At 37.9% G+C, this 20,025-nt stretch overlaps 1 protein-coding gene across 1 annotated transcript; it reads left to right on the top strand.

Annotated features, from left to right (window-relative positions):
- Positions 1 to 145: 145 nt before the first annotated feature.
- Positions 146 to 19,570, top strand: mospd2 (motile sperm domain containing 2). The gene is made up of 15 exons (XM_055031369.1): positions 146 to 473; positions 545 to 602; positions 993 to 1,148; positions 2,537 to 2,623; positions 3,266 to 3,420; positions 4,247 to 4,307; positions 4,459 to 4,497; positions 4,592 to 4,716; positions 5,823 to 5,996; positions 11,080 to 11,195; positions 16,175 to 16,268; positions 16,363 to 16,459; positions 17,007 to 17,127; positions 17,553 to 17,655; positions 18,450 to 19,570. The coding sequence occupies exons 1-15, from the start codon at positions 441 to 443 to the stop codon at positions 18,600 to 18,602; spliced, it is 1,572 nt and encodes a 523-aa protein (XP_054887344.1). The 5' UTR covers positions 146 to 440; the 3' UTR covers positions 18,603 to 19,570.
- Positions 19,571 to 20,025: the final 455 nt, after the last annotated feature.

Here is a 20,025-nt window from a genome sequence, read left to right as displayed (position 1 = left end):
CAGATTTGTAATTGCCCTTTGCCCAATTTTCATTCGGAAGCTGACTTCAGCGTCACCCCGGTTTGGTGGAACTGTATACTTCCTGTCAATTCAAGTGCATTATGGGTAAGCTTCTGTAAACACACAAACAGAATTTGCTACAGTATGATTGAATCTATAGCCATGCTTCATCCTTCACAGGATTTTTTTGTAATGTCAGCGAAAAGACAATTTTCCATTCTAATTCTCTTTTCCGCACGCAAAAAAATAAAAAAATAAAACAGCCCTCGGAGGCGTGGCCACGAATGGAGCCAAAATGGCACCGTCCGGATCCCAGCTTCACACTTTTAGCAGTGATTCTTCAGAGCAGCTAGTTTGCTAACAGCAGCCTGAACAACAACAACAGAAAAAAAAAACGAACAACGCGGAACTGCCACAGAGCCGCCAAGGGACAGCTGAATATGGCAGAGCATGAACCGCAGCAAGGGGAGCAGGTAGTTGATGACCGTTAGAACCGTTTATTCCGCAACAGTCAGTCTAACCCGAACAAACTCTGTTTTGGCAGGACCTTGAGAAGAAAATAGTGGAGACCAGGCAGAGATTCAAGAATGAGTTACTCAAAGGTAACACGGTCATTGTGGATAAGCGGATATGTACTCACTCACTGGATAGTAAATTTGCCTTCAGACGATTTTTTTGGTTTGTTTTTTTGGATCTATTCCATTGTTATCTTTGTTTGCATACGTATTCAGATTTTTGCTTATTTGCTTTGACAGTAAGAGCTCAGCTAAGCTTCAAGAAGGACGCGAAGGGCTCCGATTAATATACACAGCTCTGTATGCCCCAGATATACAACATTTCTGACCTCCCGTGGGACTTTAATAGGGTTTATTATGGACTCCCATCAAACAATTAAAGTTTCAAAACAGTTAAAGTCAGTGAGTGTTTGAAAGTGAAACCTACTGATTGACCTGCTTGGCAGTCATGTGATCGAGTATTTGTGCTGTTTGTAGACTCAACAGATAAGTATGACCCCAGGGATGTGGAGAGGATTGAGCAGGAGGATTCTCTGGTGGAAGCCTACCTCACATGGAGACTGTATGTCGTTGATGACACGTTGAAGATGATAGATGAAAGTCTACTGTGGAGAAAAGAGTTTGGGATAAATGGTAAGAAGCCAGAATAACTGTCTTAATCATCAAAAGAGTTCCATATGAAAAAGAAATGCCATTTTATTGTAATGTGCCTTGCAATGCTTTTGAAATGATACAGGTCAATTTAAAACTGCAACTTAATTCTAAAAGCTTCAATTTAGTGGTAATGTACATCTTTTGTTTTACTTACTTTGCAAAAAAAACACACACAAAAAAACAAAGCCAGAATAATTAAAAAGTAAAAAGAAATGTACTTGTCTTCCTATTTTGCCACTGGATAATTTATTTTTTTTTTGCCAATTTTTACCTCCTATCTGTACCAATGAACAAAGCAGCTGATGTTATAATGCCAAATGTTTTGCATGGCGCTAAAACCAGAAATCTCAAACTCACTTTTAAGTTTTATATTGAAATGGAGCACAGTTTACTTCTGGCATTTGTATAGTGTTTAACGTTTGAGCAATGTAAAAGTTCTTTGTTCTAAGCAACCCACTTTCGAGCACTATGTAAATTTTTCTCTAAAAAGAAACTGGACCCAAATCTGGAGATGATGAATTTAGTATTACAGATCTAAAGTTAATAATGCTCATGAAAAAATCCTCAGCTTAATCAGCTTCACTGGCCAAGGTTGTGTGCACAAGCAAGAAATCTGACATTTCATTCAATAACTCACAGCTCACTGGCATAAAGTATAAATATAGAAACTCTAGAGGAAATTAAGTAAAGGAGAAAAGGAGCAGTAAAGGCAGGTTGTGGTAGACAGCATTCATGCTAGCGTTCAAATGTACTGAAGTTCAACATCCAGCTTTGCTCAAAGTAGAATTGTTGACATTTGTTTATGTGTTGCAAGTTCCTAACACAAATCTGTGGTTGCCCTTGTGCTTATCTCGGAAAAACAGAGTCTCTTTGTGTGTTAAACAGCCATATCTCCATGCATAAGTTACCACAGAGAACAATGTGCTCTGTTTCTCCTGAGAAATTTGAAAGACTTGTTGTTTGCTGGTCTTTTAATCCGGCAAATTCTATTTTTCTCTGAGTTGTTTTAGGAAATGTGATTTATTTGAGTCATTAGTGTCTCAGGCCACTTGGATGTTGATGTAGAACTCAGTCGACATGCTGTTAGTTCTTAGCTTCAACTTTTAAAAAGAGCTAACAAATGTGTGGCTTTATTTCTCTGGGATGTTGCGAGGAATCTGGGGAACATTTTTTAAAGTGTAAATTTCCTTTACATTTGGCACATCCAAATGTAAAGGATGTCCCAAATGTAACACCAAATGGCTCTAAATGTGAATTTTTGGAGAACCAACACCATCCGGACTGCGTCTACTGTTTGCTTGTCATGTTGCCTGTATCTCTGTCAGATAGTTACCCCATCATAAGTCATTTGTTTTTCTTTATTGTAGACGTGAGTGAGAGCACCATTCCCAGGTGGATGTTTGAGAGTGGTGCCGTCTTCCTCCATGGCTACGACAGAGAAGGCAACAAACTCTGTGCGCATACGTTCTAATACAGCCTTACCCACACAGACTGATAATATGAATTTTTACCAAAACATTTTATTATTAAGAATTTTGTTTCATATTATATTAGTGCTCTTCTTAGAGTAGTAAGGTGTTACCTTATTGACAGTGACAGGTGGCGCTCCTTTCGTTTCAATCCCATACCTGTCGATATTTTACTTTTAGAACACTTTTAAACATCTAACCTTGTCTATATTGTAAGTAAAGATAGCATGTTACTTTTAAGCAACTCTAACCACCAGTGCACAGCAACAGGTGGTTTGTTGTCCTGAGATAATAGATGAAAAATAGCCTTTTGGCTAATTCTGCCGCATTTACTGAAATGTTCATTTCTGTACCAAATCAAACAATTACTAAATTACTTAGCTGTGTGCTACATACAGTTAAGAAAACACTGGTTTCTGTAGCATGTCCTTTTGCATCTCATGAAAGGGAATTTAAATCGTGGCACGTTGTGATGGAAAGCATCTAGAGGCTGTAGCTTTTTAAAATCTTGGTTGCCAACACATGCCTAGTGCACTGGCGGCTCAGCCATTATGTTGTCATGAAAGACGTGTTTAACGTATCTGACTTGTTTTAAGAAATAAAACAGATCCTGTTCTTTGCATACAGTCTGGTTTAAGGTGAAGCTGCACACCAAGGATGCAAAAACAGTTGTGGACAAGAAGAAGTACGTCGCCTTCTGGCTGGAGCGGTATGCAAAGAAGGAACCCGGGATGCCTCTCACCGTAGTGTTTGATATGACGGAGTCTGGCCTTAGCAATATTGTAAGTCCAGCCTGGTGTGTTTTTATTATTTTTCAGCTCAGCTGGAGTTTTGTTATGAAAAAGAACATCTCCTATGGTTATATCTCTTGGCATTTGTGAGAGAATGTAGCAAGCCAGCGAGCCCTTCAGTGGTTTTTAACACGTTGAAGATCAAAGTAGCCTTTAAATCCTGATGGTCAATTTGTGTTGGCTGTCTAATCCTTTCACTCACTTTCTCTCAGTCAGTGGCACCCTGCTGGAGAAAGGACTGTTAAATTTGTCATTACCCAACACAAGCAACTATAGAGACATGACATACAATTATTTGTTTAGGAGATCAGATGAGAAAGACATGAGGTAGGGTTCTTTTGAAGCCCACGATAAACTGCACTAGAGCCAGTCAGTGTGATCTAATTAGGGCTTAGGAGTGAGTCCACTGCAAAAGAGTGAGGCTTCTAGCCTATTATGGAGCCTAGCCAAAGCCAAAGTTCCTTCCTATTGGTCTTTCGGACAGTCTGTCTGATCAACTCAGTTTGCATAGACAGTAGAAGAAGCATCGCATGAAACTTGCCAAGTTGCAGAAGAAATCTTTAAAATATTGTCAATATAGTTCAATAAACAGCAGAGACCCAAGATTTCTCTTTTTTTTTGTCAGTGTTGAAAATCCTTCAAACAGACTTGCATTTAATTTTTATTTAACCCTTAGTGAGTAACTTCAGAACGAGAGGCGATCATCCTCCTGTCAAAATCATTTTCTTATGCATATTTTTGTGCTACTTTGTAACAAGACTTTTGAGGTTGTTTCCTTTGTGAATCTCCTAATTTCTCATTTTTTTCTTCGTTTTAGGACATGGACTTTGTAAAGTACGTCATCAATTGCTTCAAAGTATACTATCCAAAGTTTTTATGTAAGTAACATAACACTAAATGTTATTATAATATACCAAAGATATTATCTTCCGACCATGGATTGCTTGTGATCTTTGCAGCTTCTTTAAAGTCAAATATGCAAAATGAACACAGTAGTTTTACCAAGGAACTTTGTTTTTTTCATTTCAGCTAAAATGATCATAGTAGACATGCCTTGGATCATGAACGGTGAGAAAGAGTCTGCTTGACTCTAATTGATGATTTTTGATGCACTGTGACTTCATTAAAAACATGGATCTTTAAATGTATATTCTGGTTCCAGCTGCATGGAAGATTGTGAAGTCCTGGTTGGGTCCAGAAGCCATCGCAAAGCTGAAGTTTGCAACCAAAACTGAGATTCACACATATATTGGTGCTGAGTACCTGCCGCCTCACCTGGGTGGATCGGTATGTTTCTACGTTTTTCTTCACCCCTTCATGTGCTTAATTCTCAGATTTGTTTCATGTAGAAAATAAATGTTAGAATCGGCTAATGTTTTTTTATATTTTGGAGAAACTCCATTATATCAAATGACTATTAATTAGCTTTTCAAAAGTATTCTTACTTCTTAAACCTTTTCACATTTTAAAATGCATTACAAAAACAAACCTTGATGTATTTTGGTGGGATGTGGATGGAGAATGATGCAGGGATTTTACATTTTGTACTAATATCTGTCAAATTTATGTCCTGTAAAATACTTCACTGCATTTACTGCTGCGCATCTAGACACTGAATTTCTTTTTGCCAATTCTCCATTGGCAAAAAATGGACAAGTTCTAACTCATTCTACACATATTCAACTGTATTTTGGTTTGACCTTTAACTAGGTCATTGTAGGTCAATAATATGCTTTCTAAACATTCTGTTGCATCTTCGGCTGTATTTTTTGGTTGTTTTGGTTTACTGCTTTTCTGATTAATAGTAATAACCTGCCTGTCCTGTCAGGTTAGCTCGTTTTCTACTTGTCATTTGGTTGACAGATGTTCATCGTCCTTTTCGCTTTTGGATGACGGATTCAACAGTGTTCAGTGAGCTGTTCAGTGCTTAGAGTATTGTTTTGTAATCCAACTTTGCTTTGAACTTCCTCAACTCTCTCCCTGTCGTTTCCATGTGAAACGACACGCAAGAATATGTTGCTCTGATGTGTGCAATCACACAAAACAACATGTTGGTTTGATGTCTTAATGTAACAAAAAGTTTTAAAAAATCAATAACTATGACTAATTTTTCAGGGTTCTGTATGTTTTGCTATGATAAAATATTTTAGAAATTGCTAAAAACTGGTGGTGCATATTTTTCTTGAGTGAATATGGAAAATTTATGGGTCATGTAGTTTTTGTTAATCTATTAACCTCATTACATCATAAAACTTCAATTTGCATTTTTTTGTGTGTGACATGTTTAAAGTTAATATCTTCTTCTTCTGTTTTAATTAGACATAAAATATTATAATTATAAATCTTGCTTACAGATTTGCAGTAAGCAAGATGATGTGTCCCCTTTCTTCCAGGACCTCTTCAAGTACACATACCCACCTCTTCCAGACGATGACTTCCAAACGCCGCTGTGTGAGAACGGGCCGATGGCCAGCGAGGATGACGCCGAGAGCAAAGAGGGTGAAATGGAGAGCAGAGACACCCTCGAGTCCAGCTTCAACTCCGAGATTGTGGCAAAGCCCAAAAAGGTAAATTGTTTCATGAATACATCAAATAAATCTTTTCATTTTTGCTAAAAAGAAATTATTTTAGTTTCTTGCAAAATTATAATAAATATTTGAGTCTCAGTTGCTCCAGGTGTTTTCTAGAATTATGCTTTGGACCTCATTGCAAGTTTGAATTTGATTTTCAGTGAGTCAGAGTTGTATTGTCTTATATGATTGAGAACTAAGTGTGAAATTTATTTATTTTTTCTTTTTGACTCCGACACATTTAGCAGCACCCGGCTTTATTTTTTAGATTGATTTATTTAAGACAGAGGTGACCTGGTTGTGACTTTGCACATTTTAAACTCCTCGTATCCTGTTTTTAGTCAGGACCTCCAGATTTCAGAGTGTAATCAGGCTGGCTATATGATTATCATTAAGCTGTTTTTCATGGTGTCTATTGAGTTTGTTCTTTGGTGCTGGAGGGGTTTGCTTGCATTAAATCCAGCTAAGCCTTCATTGGCACGCTGCTGATCTTCAGTTCCTCATGGTGTCCACAGAGGGTCTGTTACTTAAGCTCTTCCATGCTGTCACAAGATTCCTCCTTCCTGCATCATGAAGCGCTATCACTGAGACGACTTGCACCCTGGAAATGTTAAAGCTGCTCTCGCCTCCTTCTCAGTATGGTTTTCTCAGGGCTGCACCCTGGATGCAGACGGCCTGCAGCTCGTGTCATGTATGTCACAGATTTTCTTCTGACTCCCCATCAGGATTACCCAGATCTCCTGTCATATTTTTACGCTTCCTTTCTCGTTTTTGTCCTAAAAAACGCTTTATGAAAACCAGCTGTAAAGTAATAAACGAGATACCGTTAAGATGGACCCATTTATAGGGTTTTTACACAGGCTGTAAAACTCTGGAATATGATTACAATTTTTTCTGTTATGTGTAGTGGGAGTATAGAAAATAGAAATTGTTTCCAGACTTTTCCTCTTTTACTCCCTCACTCTCTTAAGATTTGAGTTCATGCATCAGTCTGTATATTTCTCTAGTGATTATTTTATCCAACCATCCATGTGTCCGTGCTTATTGTTTATCATTCCTCTTTCTAATTATCATTTTATCCATCCATTTATACTATGCATCTATCAATGTGTATGTCTTTAGAGACATTTTCCATAAACTCTTATGGAAGGTACTGTATTTATACTTTACAAATTGGCTAAAATTGCAAGGAACTCTGGAAAAATCCGGATTTACGACACAAAGTGAATACTACAATGTTGTATATATGTTGTAGTAATTGAAAAAGATTAAACTTATACTTTTTTTTGACTGCTATATTCAGCTTCATAGAGGATTCACATGACAAAGAGATAGTCAGGCTTTGTAATATGTTCACAAATATGTGGACAAACAGCAGGTTGAGCTGCAGTTTACAGGAGACAAACCATGTTAGCCAGAGCTACTCCCACAAAGCTTTACTGAACAATGATCCAATTGTTAAGAAGCTGCCAGGAGATTAAGACTTTTAAAGCAAGCCACATCAATTACTTGTCAGCCTAGGTGTAATCTACAGGTTGAGGTTTGAGCTTATGTTGTGCTCTTGGTAGGGGAACAAATTTATTTGTTCTTAAAAGTTACATTGCTGTCCTCAAATAGATATATTTTTTTTTATTTTATTTGAGTCTTCAGTGCCATTTTGTAGTATTGTTTCTTTTTGGTCCAGAAAGTCTCTGTCTCCCGCCAGACGTTCCACAAGGATTATGAAACCCGTTTCTCATTTTGTACTTTTCGTGCTTGATTTGACAACCGAGTTATTTGACTCCAATGAATAATTTCTACCATCAGGAGATTGCTCAGTTAATAGCTAACATTTCATAAATTGACTGATCCAAACAGGGATCAGAATCACATTTAAATAAAATGGGATGGAAAACTTTTGAAAAAAGAATGCACACTGCATAGTTAAGTCGTATATGAGATTTCAGTCTATTTATGACCACTTATCTCCATAACTTGTCAGAATTATCAGAGTACCGAGAGACATAAACCAATATGCAACTGTTAAGTGCATGGATACACAGTAAGAGTACAAGTTGGCAAAAGGATATGTTGATCTAATTATTTCATGCAAAAGCACAAGAGCCCACTACGCACCAGACTATTTTAAGTCAACCAGGCCAGGAAGGGGAAGATGTTTTTCTTGCTAGCTTGTCAAAATATAGTTACACAATCACTTGTAGGAAACTCCTCAGAAACAAAGTAATCTTTCCCGAGTGCATGTCTGAAGGAAGGCTATAAATAAGGCTGTCAGATGATCTAATAAACATTCCCTGAATATTCAGGGTGAAAAGTCACTGAAACCATTTATTGAAGTAGTCTGAGTTGCTTCCATTACCAAATTACAGCCACCCAGTTATTAACAACCTCATTTTGGCGGAAAGCGTCCTCATTCATAACTGTAGTATTATCTAGTAATTCCTATTTAGAGGCAATTAGTCAAAGTTTTCAGTTTGTTTTATTCTGGTGAACCATATGCATTTTGTCCTTGCGCTTAATAGAAATAAAGTAAGCTAATGATGGCGTGTTAATCTATGTATCTACTCATTTAGAACATATGTGCTGTTCATTACTTGCAACTGAAGCTTTAAAACAGCTTTGCCTCCCAATAGTGGAGAAGGTTCTTCACTGCAGGATTCTGTGCATTTTTTTCAGTCCTTGGAGTATTTCCAGACAGACAAGAAAATCAAGAGGAAAGTGTAGACTCCTCTTTCAGTCAACTGACCAGCAGTCAGCAGTGGCGGTGGGGCAGTGCTGCGTTACTCTAGGATCATACCCATATTTTATAAATGATACAAGTATTTAAAACAAGGTTGACCAGTTAAAGGAAAAGTTTGAAATGAAGGAATGGGAATGCTGACTGACAGGTTAGGGTTTTAGTTGGTCTTTTTTAGCATAAAAGTGTTGATGTAAAATGTTGGTTTGTTTTGTGGTTGTAGTTTTTTGTATTTGTTGCTGTAAATGTGACTAAACATGTGGTTCTGTGTTGTCACAACAGGCTACTGGTGCTTTGAGCTCATCTGAGTACATTCAGCACAGCATTTCATTCTTTTCCTTCTGGTCCATCTTGTCTAAATAAATAAAAGTCTCTTTCAGTCACTCCTCCACCCTCCCCACATCAACTATCTGTCTGCCCCCAAAATCCTCTGAGGTCAAGAAGCGCCGAGCTAATAGCCTGATGGCTTCTTTAAGCTAATTTTCTGTCTTTCTTTTTTTTTTGTTTTTCTTTTGTTTTTCTTTCTGGTTGCGGAAACAAGGGGTGGCTGTGGTAAAGCGATATAGGATCAGAACCACAGCAGAAGCTCAATGTCTGGAAGATCTCTACAGACTGGAGAGGCAGGTTGTACTCCTCCCACTAAGGTCGACCCAAGTTACCACCACCACTACTACACAAGCCCAATCCTTCGCCCATCATGGACCTCACATTTCCAATTTGGCCCCGACAAATTTGCGTCTTTGTGATTACCGGATGATGCCTTTTTAATAGGCTGGGTTTTTTTTATTTTGTTTTTCTTTGCATGCCTTGGAAGTGCTGATGTAAGCGAGACCCACGTTTCACGGTTTAATTAGCTTTTCATAAAAGGTCAGCACTCTCCCTGATGTCCATAAATATTTCACATTATTTGTCTCATCTAACCTCCCGATTAATAACTACTAAGATAATTACTGTTATATTACAGTAGACCAACTTATTAACCCTTAGCACTAAATCCTTAATCAAACATGCCATTTGAAGCTGCTTTTTAATGTAAGCCTTGTGTGCCTTACAATCAGATATTATCTCTAGCCAAGTCTGAAACTTGAAAGTTTTTAGCAGTGTTGACAGTGTTGCTGTGTGCCTTAATTTGTATTGCACTAAGAAGGAGACTTGACCATGTGCATTTCAAATGCAAGTCAGTTGTCTTTGCATTTCATATATTGTGCAATGTATGGACGTAGCACTTTAAATGTCTTTCTTTTATGATTTTTAATTTCTTCATTCTGCTATAGCCTCTTAATTTGTTTCTCATATTAGATTCCCCTCTATGTTTTTGTTCCCTATTAATCTATCATGGATTTTTTAAATTGTATTATGGGCGTCAGAAATGGGGCCAATGATTGTTCTCTTCCCTACAATGTACTTTTAATTCCAGTATCTGTAATAAAGTGCAATCTACTTTAAGCATTTACTTTCCCCTCTAAGTTGAAGTTGTTGTACTTTTCAAATCACTTTAAATTTGATTCTTACATAGTTGTTTTGTTTTCTCTTGAAATTCAATAAATAATCAAACTGGAAGCTGACAATCTCTTGACGTCTGTTTTTTTATTTTTTTTGATGGAGTTGCATGAAAGGCAGAAACAACCTTGGACATTTTTTAGCTGGGAATACACACTTCCCCTTTGAGTCAGCAGTTGCTCGCACATTTTCCTCTACTGGTCCCTTTCTTCACTCTCGTTTATCGTCTCCTGATGTTTTCACTGTCCCATCCACAGTACATTCTTTGTGGCTCAAGCATCCATATATTTAAAGGCTTGGCCAGTCATGTAACACGTCTGCCTGTCCAGTCAGCCATTGTGTGGTCTGTGCTCTTTCTGGGAAGGATTTGGGTCAAAGTGCGTGAGCCTTTTGCTGCTCCCCCGTGTGAGGTATCTCATGACTCTATCCCAAATGACCTAGTTTGGTTCATGAGGTTTTTGTTTTAATGTCAAAAGTCATGAGATTGCGGGTTATACTGGTTCCTTATTTTCATGGATATGCTTGGTTTTATTTTTCCGTTCCCTCTGGATGCTGCCAGGAGCAAAGTTCAGAAGTCAGATTGAGAGTGGAACCACAAAATAAAAATAAAATTTCTCTATTAGTATTTCATTCTGGTAACAATGGCATTTCATCTTTTTAAAAAAAAAAAAAACAGAGTAGCTTATTGATGAAAGTTGACTTTGATTTCTTGTACTAACTCATAGCGATCTACTTGGAGGCCAAAGGCCAAACGTTTCATTTAAGACAGGGTGCTCGGCTAGCTTTCTATATTTGCATTCTATTTATTTTGTGCGTTTTCTGATTTCTAATTATTTTCCATTGCAGGTGAATTTTCTAGAAGAAAGCTTAAGGTCAGAGGATGGTGACAAAGACACAAACGTGAGAGTGAAAGGAGTCAGGAAGCCACTCACCACCTTCAAAGGTCTTCTGCTAGATGTTAGGTAGGCCCCACATTATGTTCTCACTTTCTTTTGTGACGTCTGTGTATATTATTTACAAAATCGTTTATTAAAATCGTTTATTAGTCTCCCATAGGATAAATGGCATGGGAAACTAAGAGAGCACATCAACTTGAACATGTCCTCCTGAAACATGATGGAGGCAGCATCATGGCTTTTCCTCAGGAGGATATGAGGACTGGTCAGAGTTGATTGGGAGATGAGTTCAACTAAATACAGGGTTATTCTTTAGGAGTTGGGAGGATATATAAAATACACTTGAGTTTGTGGTTGTAGCATAAAAAAAAACGTGGATCCAGTGGTGTGAATATTTTTGTAAGGCCTCTAGAACCAGAACTACCTCTTTTCAATATCTTAACTGTACATCGATTGGATATAATCTTTTCTTTATGACCACCGGATATAATCATATCTAATCACTAGGGGTGCACCAATTGCAGTTTTCTGGCTGATCGCCGATCTTTAAAAAGCCTGACCTTCCGATTCCAATTTTGGACAATACTGATTTTTTGTTGTTGTTTGAAATGTTGCTATCGAGAGCAAGAATGTCACCAAGCTGGGAACAGTGGGGTGACTATTGCTAGCTGCAAACATGCAGACATGACCTGATCCTGCTGATGGGCCAGTCTGTCAGTCAAACCTCCCTCAAAGATCAGTTATCAATGGTGGTAGATGTTTATAAATATTTTAAATGGATAAAAACCCAGAACACCTGGGACAAGCTGCAGCTTTTCTTTGTCTCTTTGTTTTACTTTTAAGTTTGGATCTTTAAAGATACACTAAACATACTTCTGGGTGAATATTTATTGGTTTAATGTTAGTCTATTGTAATTTTTATCAACTACTAAAGTGTGTCTTGGATGCTTACTAGATTAGTGTATCTGATCTTTACCTAAGAAAAACCAGGGTTTTCTTCTTTTTCCTTTTTTAGCTTGTGTCCTTTCCGTCTTTGCCCTTCCTTTTAACAAACAGTCCTTTAGGAGTAAGTGTGAAGTCATGCAGACTGACAAGAAACTGATGGATCAGAGAGCATAGCTGTCTGTCTCTCTGAATCATCATGCTATGGACCCATGTGGGAATAAAAATATGCTGGAAAGCTGCTAGCTTTCCAGCAGGTCAATCCAGCATATTAATCCATATTTCTATACAGGGGATTTAAAATATTCTGATTGCAGCAACTGAATGAATAGTTAATTTAAGTATTAGTAAAGAATGTGAACACTTTTGCAACCAGTTACTACACTTATTTGTTCCTTCCTGATAGATTTGTTAGATTTTTTCAGTATCAATATTTACCAGATAAATTTTATATTAAAGACAAAGCAGCTTTGAAATAACTTATTCTGGTGTCCTTGTCCTTCGAGTCCCTAAGATCTGACCTTTCAACAGTCCTGGTTACGCTTTTCATATCCGCTGTACATGTAAATGAAATAGAAAAGCCGTTCCATTTATATTTGCGGCAAGGCCAGTTTTACCCGTGACTCTGTCCGATAACTATCGAAACATCAAACTGTTTTCATCACACCTACAAAAGCAGGAAGTCTCACAAAGACCATTTTCTCATCTGCGTTTGAGCGTGACAATATCAAAACAGTCACAGAACTTTTCCGCCGTTTCTATCCAAATGAAGGTCGTACATGAAAATGACTGTGCTCATTGTTGATTGATATAACAATAGCAGGAGGTATGAAAGAACTGGAGAGTGAAAAAGAACAAAAGGAGAAGTGCCTTGTTTGTAAAAGGAAAAAAAAAAAACGTCCACAGTTCTTCATAGCTTTGACGGTGTTGATTTTAACTGTGTGAGTCTGCTGAAAGTATGATTGAACTCTGTCCACATTTTAAAAATAAGACTGGGGCATATCAATTTATCCAATCTGACCGTGTTGTAGTCATCTTCTGAAATTTTTTCTGAACAAACGGGCTGCGATGCTAAATCTAAAGCTGAAACAATACATGCCGAGCGCACAATTACTGCACAATCCCTTTGTGAGTTTTAACCTATTTCTGTGTGTTTGTTCTGGCCCCTGCAGAATTTCTCTTTGCAGCTTCATTGCAGCACAAATAGGGCAGAACATATGAGTTTGCTTTTACCTAACAGCACTAACGGTTAGGCATGATAGCACCTATCTGGATCTTATCTCCAGCTGTAACCAGGTTGTGTTGTAATGTGCTGCTATGCTGGATTTAAAACTCATTTGTAAGACCTGAAGCCAAGGTGGCCGTCTTAGTTACCATATGATTGTTTTATTCTTTACCCTGGTGCTAATTATTTTAGCAGTTTATGCTTTTTGTTCTTTGCTCACAACATATGAAGAAGAAATTCCCAGTAGCCAAATGTCATCATTCTAAAACTATCTGAAGGAAATTTTTATTATAAAATGGATAGACTGGTGCCTTACAGAATGTGTAGATGGAGTAAAAAAGCTGTAATTTGAATCACTGCACGAAAAAAATATTTACACTTTTTACTTTCTTTTTGTTTTTTTTTTTCTTCTTTTGGTGGCAAAAAGTTTAGTTTTTCACACACCGACTTGACGCTTCAGGTCATTATTGATGTTTTTCTGCCTTTTTGCCCTGATTGATCTTGTGAGACGTGAGCAGGAATCCAGGATGTTTCCAGTCGATCTTTCATTGATTAAAAATGAGTTGGTGTTGTAAATCAAACACTGAAACCCATTCTACTGAGAAACACTGGCAAGCAATTAATTACCACTCAACAGGGGCGCCAGGATCCTCTTTTCATAGTCCTTCATAAAAAGCCTCGCAGAAGTAGGCTTACTCTTTGACCTTTTGAAACATTTTTCACTGTACAACCACAAACTTTAATGTCTTTTTTGTTTTCATATAAACATATTTTAAATAAAAGCACTCTACCATTTCACAACTATGGGCAACTTGTGTTGCACCAACATGTAATATTGCAAAGACATAAAAAAAGAACGTTTTCATAGGAATTTGAATATTTTTGCAGCACTTCTTTTGTTTCAATCAGTTCCTGAATCCAATGTTCATTGGCATTCAAATCAGTTTGTTCAAGTGCTACAACTTCTTTTTTTTTTTTTTTTTTTTTACCTCGCACTATATGACTTCATTTTCAAGAATAATGTGTGCCGAGTTCTGTTTCCACTGTGTGGCAGCTTTGAAGTGAGGATTTCTGACTGCTCTGAGCTGTGAATTATAGAGATAAACCGATTAAACCGAGCCTTAAATGCAGTTATACTTCGGAGCTCTGTTGGCTTTTAATTCAAGGCTGGGGGCTTCAGAAGAGAGTAGTGGTCTTTGATCTTGTGTTTGCCTGAGGTTCCTAGGCTCGCTCTGAGCCTGTTTCTACAGCTGTTTGAAGGGAGAAAAGAATGCACAATGCCATTAAGAAGAGAAAATAAGGCTTTATTCTTGGCAGTTTTAGGCCATGGAGCATAACTAGGCTACATTTAAATAAAACATTAAAATCTATACTGGTTTTCTTGTTTGCAAAGCTTAGGCTCCCAGTGTTCACAGTGCACTGAAGCCAAGTCAGTCTAATCACATGCCCTGCAAATTGGACTGTTGTAAACTTGATTGGAGGACAAATTAGTTGCTCCTCATCACAAGAAAAGCAAAAAGAAGGTCATGCCTAAATTATAAGACAGTTTTTTTTTTTTTTTTTTTTTTTTTTCTCCTCTTGGCCATAAAATTTCTTGCTCTATTCTGTTGGCAGTTGATCTCGTACCAAATTTAGATTTTCTGCTCCAAAATATATCCATCTGTTAATCAACTCTCCTTTGGGACAAATACATCAATTAAAATGGGAACATTTAATTTTGTGTTGTTTTTTTGTTTTTTGTTTTTTTATGTTGCATCAACTATGCAATTTATTTTAATGTATAGCTTAATTGGGTTGGTAGACTTTTTAAAAATCAACATACAATTTATTTTTTCCTGTTAATTTTAACTGGACAACAGCTCAACAACCAATAACATAAGTGCAGCACCAGAGAAAGCTCATGGGCTTAAACCCAGCAGTCTATTTGAATTATCATTTTTCACCTCACAGCTTTAAGGTGAGTTTTTTTTTTGTCACTGCAGTACACTTTAAAATTCAATATTGCAATTTGAGTGGTGGAAAAATTCTGCAGTGAAAAAGCTAGTTCACCACTGAGTTTGTTTCTGGCAAGGAAAGATGAATATGTTGAAAGACACATTATGTCTTTCAATGTTTAAGTATTTTCTGTTTTGCTTCAGTGTTTTTCTTTAACAAGAAAAGAATATAAACCATTTTTAAACAAATCACTTGCTTTATTTGGCCAAGTATAATAAATGGGTCGTGCTCAAGTTTTTCTTTTTGGTATAATGGTCTTTGGAGGTCTTTGCTCCAATTAGCAAAGGGTGAGATTTTTACAATGCCGAATTAGATTGCTCTAATAAAACATAAATTCACTGTTCGGCTTTTTGAACACTTCAGCCATAGGGCCAATAAGTATGGAGGGTGCTATAAATACCATTGTCATTCACCTGAGTTTAGGAATGTTTTTTCTTCACATCTTTATTTCATGAATACTGAATAACACATCAATAGTCAGGATCCATTTATTTTTCCTTCCTTCACAGTGAGGCAAAATATAGTTTGTATCCAATATATAAACACAGAAATTTCATTTTCATTCTTTATAGCACATTTCCACAGAAACTGTCCCTTAGGGAAGGCATGGTGGTTAGCAGGAAAAGCTTCATATCCACAGATAATTAGACCTCACAGACGCCAGGGAATGAGAAATGCACCCGAACAGAATGTAGTAAGATTTAATAACAAAGCGTGTGGAGTAACAAATGAAAACCGATGCTTTTTTTTTTTTTTTTTTTTTTATTTTGCCACATTTCCTGAGATATGAGCCTTTGGTTTTAAAAGGTGTTTTTTTTTTTTTTTTTTTGTTTTTTGTTTGCTGTAGTTGCTGTAACAAAACCCCATCTCTTTTCTGCTTCAGTCCTTCTGAGGAGCTCAGCTTTGGTTCCGGTGAGAACGAGAAGAAATGCCTTATTATTCTGAGCAACGTCACCAAAAATCAGGTGGCTTTTAAGGTAATTTGACTTATGAGGGAGTCAAATTGTCGCGTTGGGTAATGAACAAAAACGTTTAATCTAATTAACGAGCCCCGTGCCTCTGCATGCGCAGGTTCGTACCACGGCACCCGAGAAGTACCGAGTGAAGCCCAGCAGCAGCAGCTGTGAACCGGGAGCCTCGGTGGACATAGTGGTGTCCTTGCATGGAGGTACAGCACTCAATGCTCTGCACGCTATCCGCTGAGCTCTAGAATAATCAAAACGCTGCACTGCGTTACCTTCCCAAAGTGCAGGTAGTCACTTTTTCTTTGCCCGACATGCATATTTCAGGTGAGATAAAAGAATCGCCCTCTTCCCAAAACAAAACAGTCAGGTAGCTGACAGAGAGTTGAACCAGAGTGCAGCCTTCAAACACCGACACGTCAGTTTGAGGTTTGATGTGCTGAGCATATCTGAGGAGAATCAGCAAACCTGGCTGTTACCTTGGTTTTTATGCTGTCATCTTGAGGTTTTTTTTCCCCTTACAAAAGCTTTTCAAACAGTAATTAAAGTCAGTTTTATTGCCACTGATTTATATTACTTTCCAGGTAATTCTCACATTTAATATCACAGAACAATTCATTGACTTTTTGCTTTATTAAAAGTTATATAACCAGCCAAAATTATGAGCTTTCAGACCCACTTCCACCACTTTTCATGAAATCAACCATAACCGTAACATTTACTTAAATGGTTTTATTGATGGGTTTTGTGCAGGTTCCCAGGCCTCTCCACAAGACAGATTTTTGATCATGGCTGCAGAAATGGAAAACGCTGGATCACAGGAACTCACTCAGTTCTGGAAAGAAGTACAGAAAAACAAGATCATGGAGCACCGGTGTGTATCGGTTTCCTTTTATTGCTCCCGTACATTATTACAAGTTTGCGTCAAGAACAAAAAAAAAATCAACATGAAAATTGAAAAGGTTAATATTTGTATGCTTTCCGTTCATCCATAAATGAGCAGTAAGACCTTGTCCATTGTGAATTCCTATAATAAATCAACTTCTTCTTAATTTTCTAATTTACTAAGCTGTATTTGCATTGTCAGCATTGACTAATTCAGTAGGAATGAATAATACTAAGTCTATATATGAGAGTTAATTTGAATCCAAATTGCTACTTACTGCTCTTATTTCTTACCTCTTAAAATCCTTGAGAGGAACTTGTATCTAACATTTTACATGTTTTCATGTCAATCTCTAAGTACCTTTTTGATCAAGTGGAGCTGGTTTCGCTCATTGGACTCTGACCTTCTTGCAGATTGCGTTGTCATGTACTGGACAGCGTTAAGTCATCAGGCGTCCCTCACAGGGACAGCCTGGGAGAGACATCGACCAACGGGCAGCAGGAGTTAAGCACAGCGGTGAGTTCTGATGCCAGGATTTTCAAAATGTCTCCACTTTGCCATTACGCATGCATCGCTAGGCTAAAGGCATAGGTGCCATTTCTGTTGCAGTTTACCAAGGACACATACAGACTTAGGCTCCAGCTCATTTAAATAAGGCTCAAAGTTATTAATGCTAAGTACAGTCCAACCTTACATGACGTCAGGCTGCTGCTTGTTTCATCCCAGAAGTAAGTCAAATTTGATCAAACGAAATGCCTGCAGCCTATTTTATCATAATCATTTAGAATGTTTATTTTTCTAGCCTTTCCTGACACAAGCAGTCAATTATTTAAATTAAGGGGAAAAGAAAAATTCTGGTTACTATCGCATAGACATTTGACACAGACTTTAGCATCACCGTTAATATAAGAGTTAATTCACAACATAATATAGATTTTTACCTTAACCATAACTCTAGTCTTTTAAAAATGCTGCCAAATTTTCTGAATTCAGCATTAGCTCAGTTGTATTAAAATGAAACTTTGCTGTAGACTTCTTGTTATCGGCGCATTTCCTGCCTGAAAGAACAGACATGGCTCAGCTGATATGGTGGCAGCAAAACCTCTTGGTTGCATGGCAGCACAGGCTCTTTATGACTTCAGCAGAACACTTTAATTTCCTCTGCTTCCTCAAACAAACACCACCTGCATGCAAAGCACAAATGCATTACGACTCATATGCAAGCAATATTTTTTCCTGGTAAATTTGTGATATGCAGTCCCACCCTAAATCCAGCAGTTTTTTATTTTTTATTTTTTTTATTTTACCAGCTTATGCGAGTGATGGCGTGCAACTCTCGACTGGAGCTGAAAATGAACTCATGTCTGTGGGTGCAGAAGGTTCTCACTGGGCTGGTGCTGGTCCTGCTAGCGCTGAACCTGCTGTGTCTCTACCTGCTGGGTACGGCTCAGCGACCGAGCTGACCTGCCGCCGGCCCCTCCACCTGCGTCTGTCAGCCCTCCAGGAGGCGCTGGCGGCTCCAGCCGGGCTACAGTTGACCACTTGATGGGACGCTGGTCCTCTGCTCCACCCGGCCAAGTCCCACTGGCTGACCGCCCTGAAGAGTAGCAGAGCTGACCATCGAGACATGTCGGTCCATGTTGAGCGAAGAGATTGTTCTGCTGCCTACTAGGTTAATGTAACGGATTGATAGGTTCTATTGTGGCTGATTGTGAAAACATAATTTAAGTTAATAACATTTATTAGATTTTGTTGGAAAAATTAGTCATATTAAGGTTTATGTAGAGCATTTTTTTAATTATTTGTCAATCTACAAAAAATTATTTAAACCAACATATTATAAAATAAATCCTTTTTATTCAACCTTTACTGTTCAGGTTTTTTTTGGCCAAGTCTTTGTTATGAATCTAAAGACGGCATTTAAACACCCGCCTTATTCTTCAGCTCTAGCTGTTTCAGCCACTAAAGTTGTCCAGTTATGCAAAATTATTCCTTCTCTTTAATAAGCTCCCATTAAAACGGAGCTTTGTAATTGAAAACATCGCAGCGAATGACCTTACTAAACTTCTCCACGCTCAGACCCAGGAGCCCATGAGAGAACTGTGTCTCCACCACCTCATTTTATTTTAATTACCCCAACACTAAACTCAACTAAAAATACCAAAGCAATTACTGGCAGAGCACAAGGACGAGGCACAACCCACTTGTATCTTAGTGGGAAGCGCTGATATCAGTAACAAGATCCAGCTCGGAGCAATCAGGACGCGAGCCGGGGTGTGAGGAGTGAGCTCGTTATTAGATGTTTGCACACCCGAGAGATGACTGAAATCAACAACCGCCGTTTGTTTTGCGGTGGGTGGTTGCCAGTTGGAGTGATTTGTGTAACACAAGAAGGCTAATCCTGCTTTGATTATTAAAAAATCCCATTTCATTTTTTCGTTGGACACCACTGAATGTTTGACTCTCGAAGGCTTCAGCTACAGCACATTGAAAAAGTATTCAGACCCTTTTACAGCCACAAACATCAATTTATTCGTTAGAGTTTTATGTAAATGAAGAACTTGGAAGTTGTTGTGTGACTGCAAAGTGGGAAGAAATGCAGCTTGGTTTTCAACTTTTTCAGTGATAAAAATCTGAAAAGTGTGGTGTGCAGTTATATTTAGCCCCTGTTGCTCCCCTCCCTAAATTGGCTTGATCAAGAGCAAGAGGGCAGAATTTTTGCAAAGCAGGCAAGAGACCAGTGGTAACTCCATCGGAGCTGTAAAGATCCAAACTTTAATTAAAATTTGGAAAGGGATGAGAGCACAGCCCTGGTTGAATGAAAGTCACGGCAACTTGAATTTGAAGTTTTCTATAAGCCATTTATGGAAAACTGCAAACATAAGG

This window comes from Poeciliopsis prolifica, unplaced genomic scaffold, assembly GCF_027474105.1.
Source record: "Poeciliopsis prolifica strain line A6 unplaced genomic scaffold, Auburn_PproV2 SCAFFOLD007, whole genome shotgun sequence".
NCBI classification, from domain to species: domain Eukaryota; kingdom Metazoa; phylum Chordata; class Actinopteri; order Cyprinodontiformes; family Poeciliidae; genus Poeciliopsis; species Poeciliopsis prolifica.
Note: the sequence above shows the minus strand (reverse complement) of the source record. Positions and strands in the feature narration are given on the sequence as shown.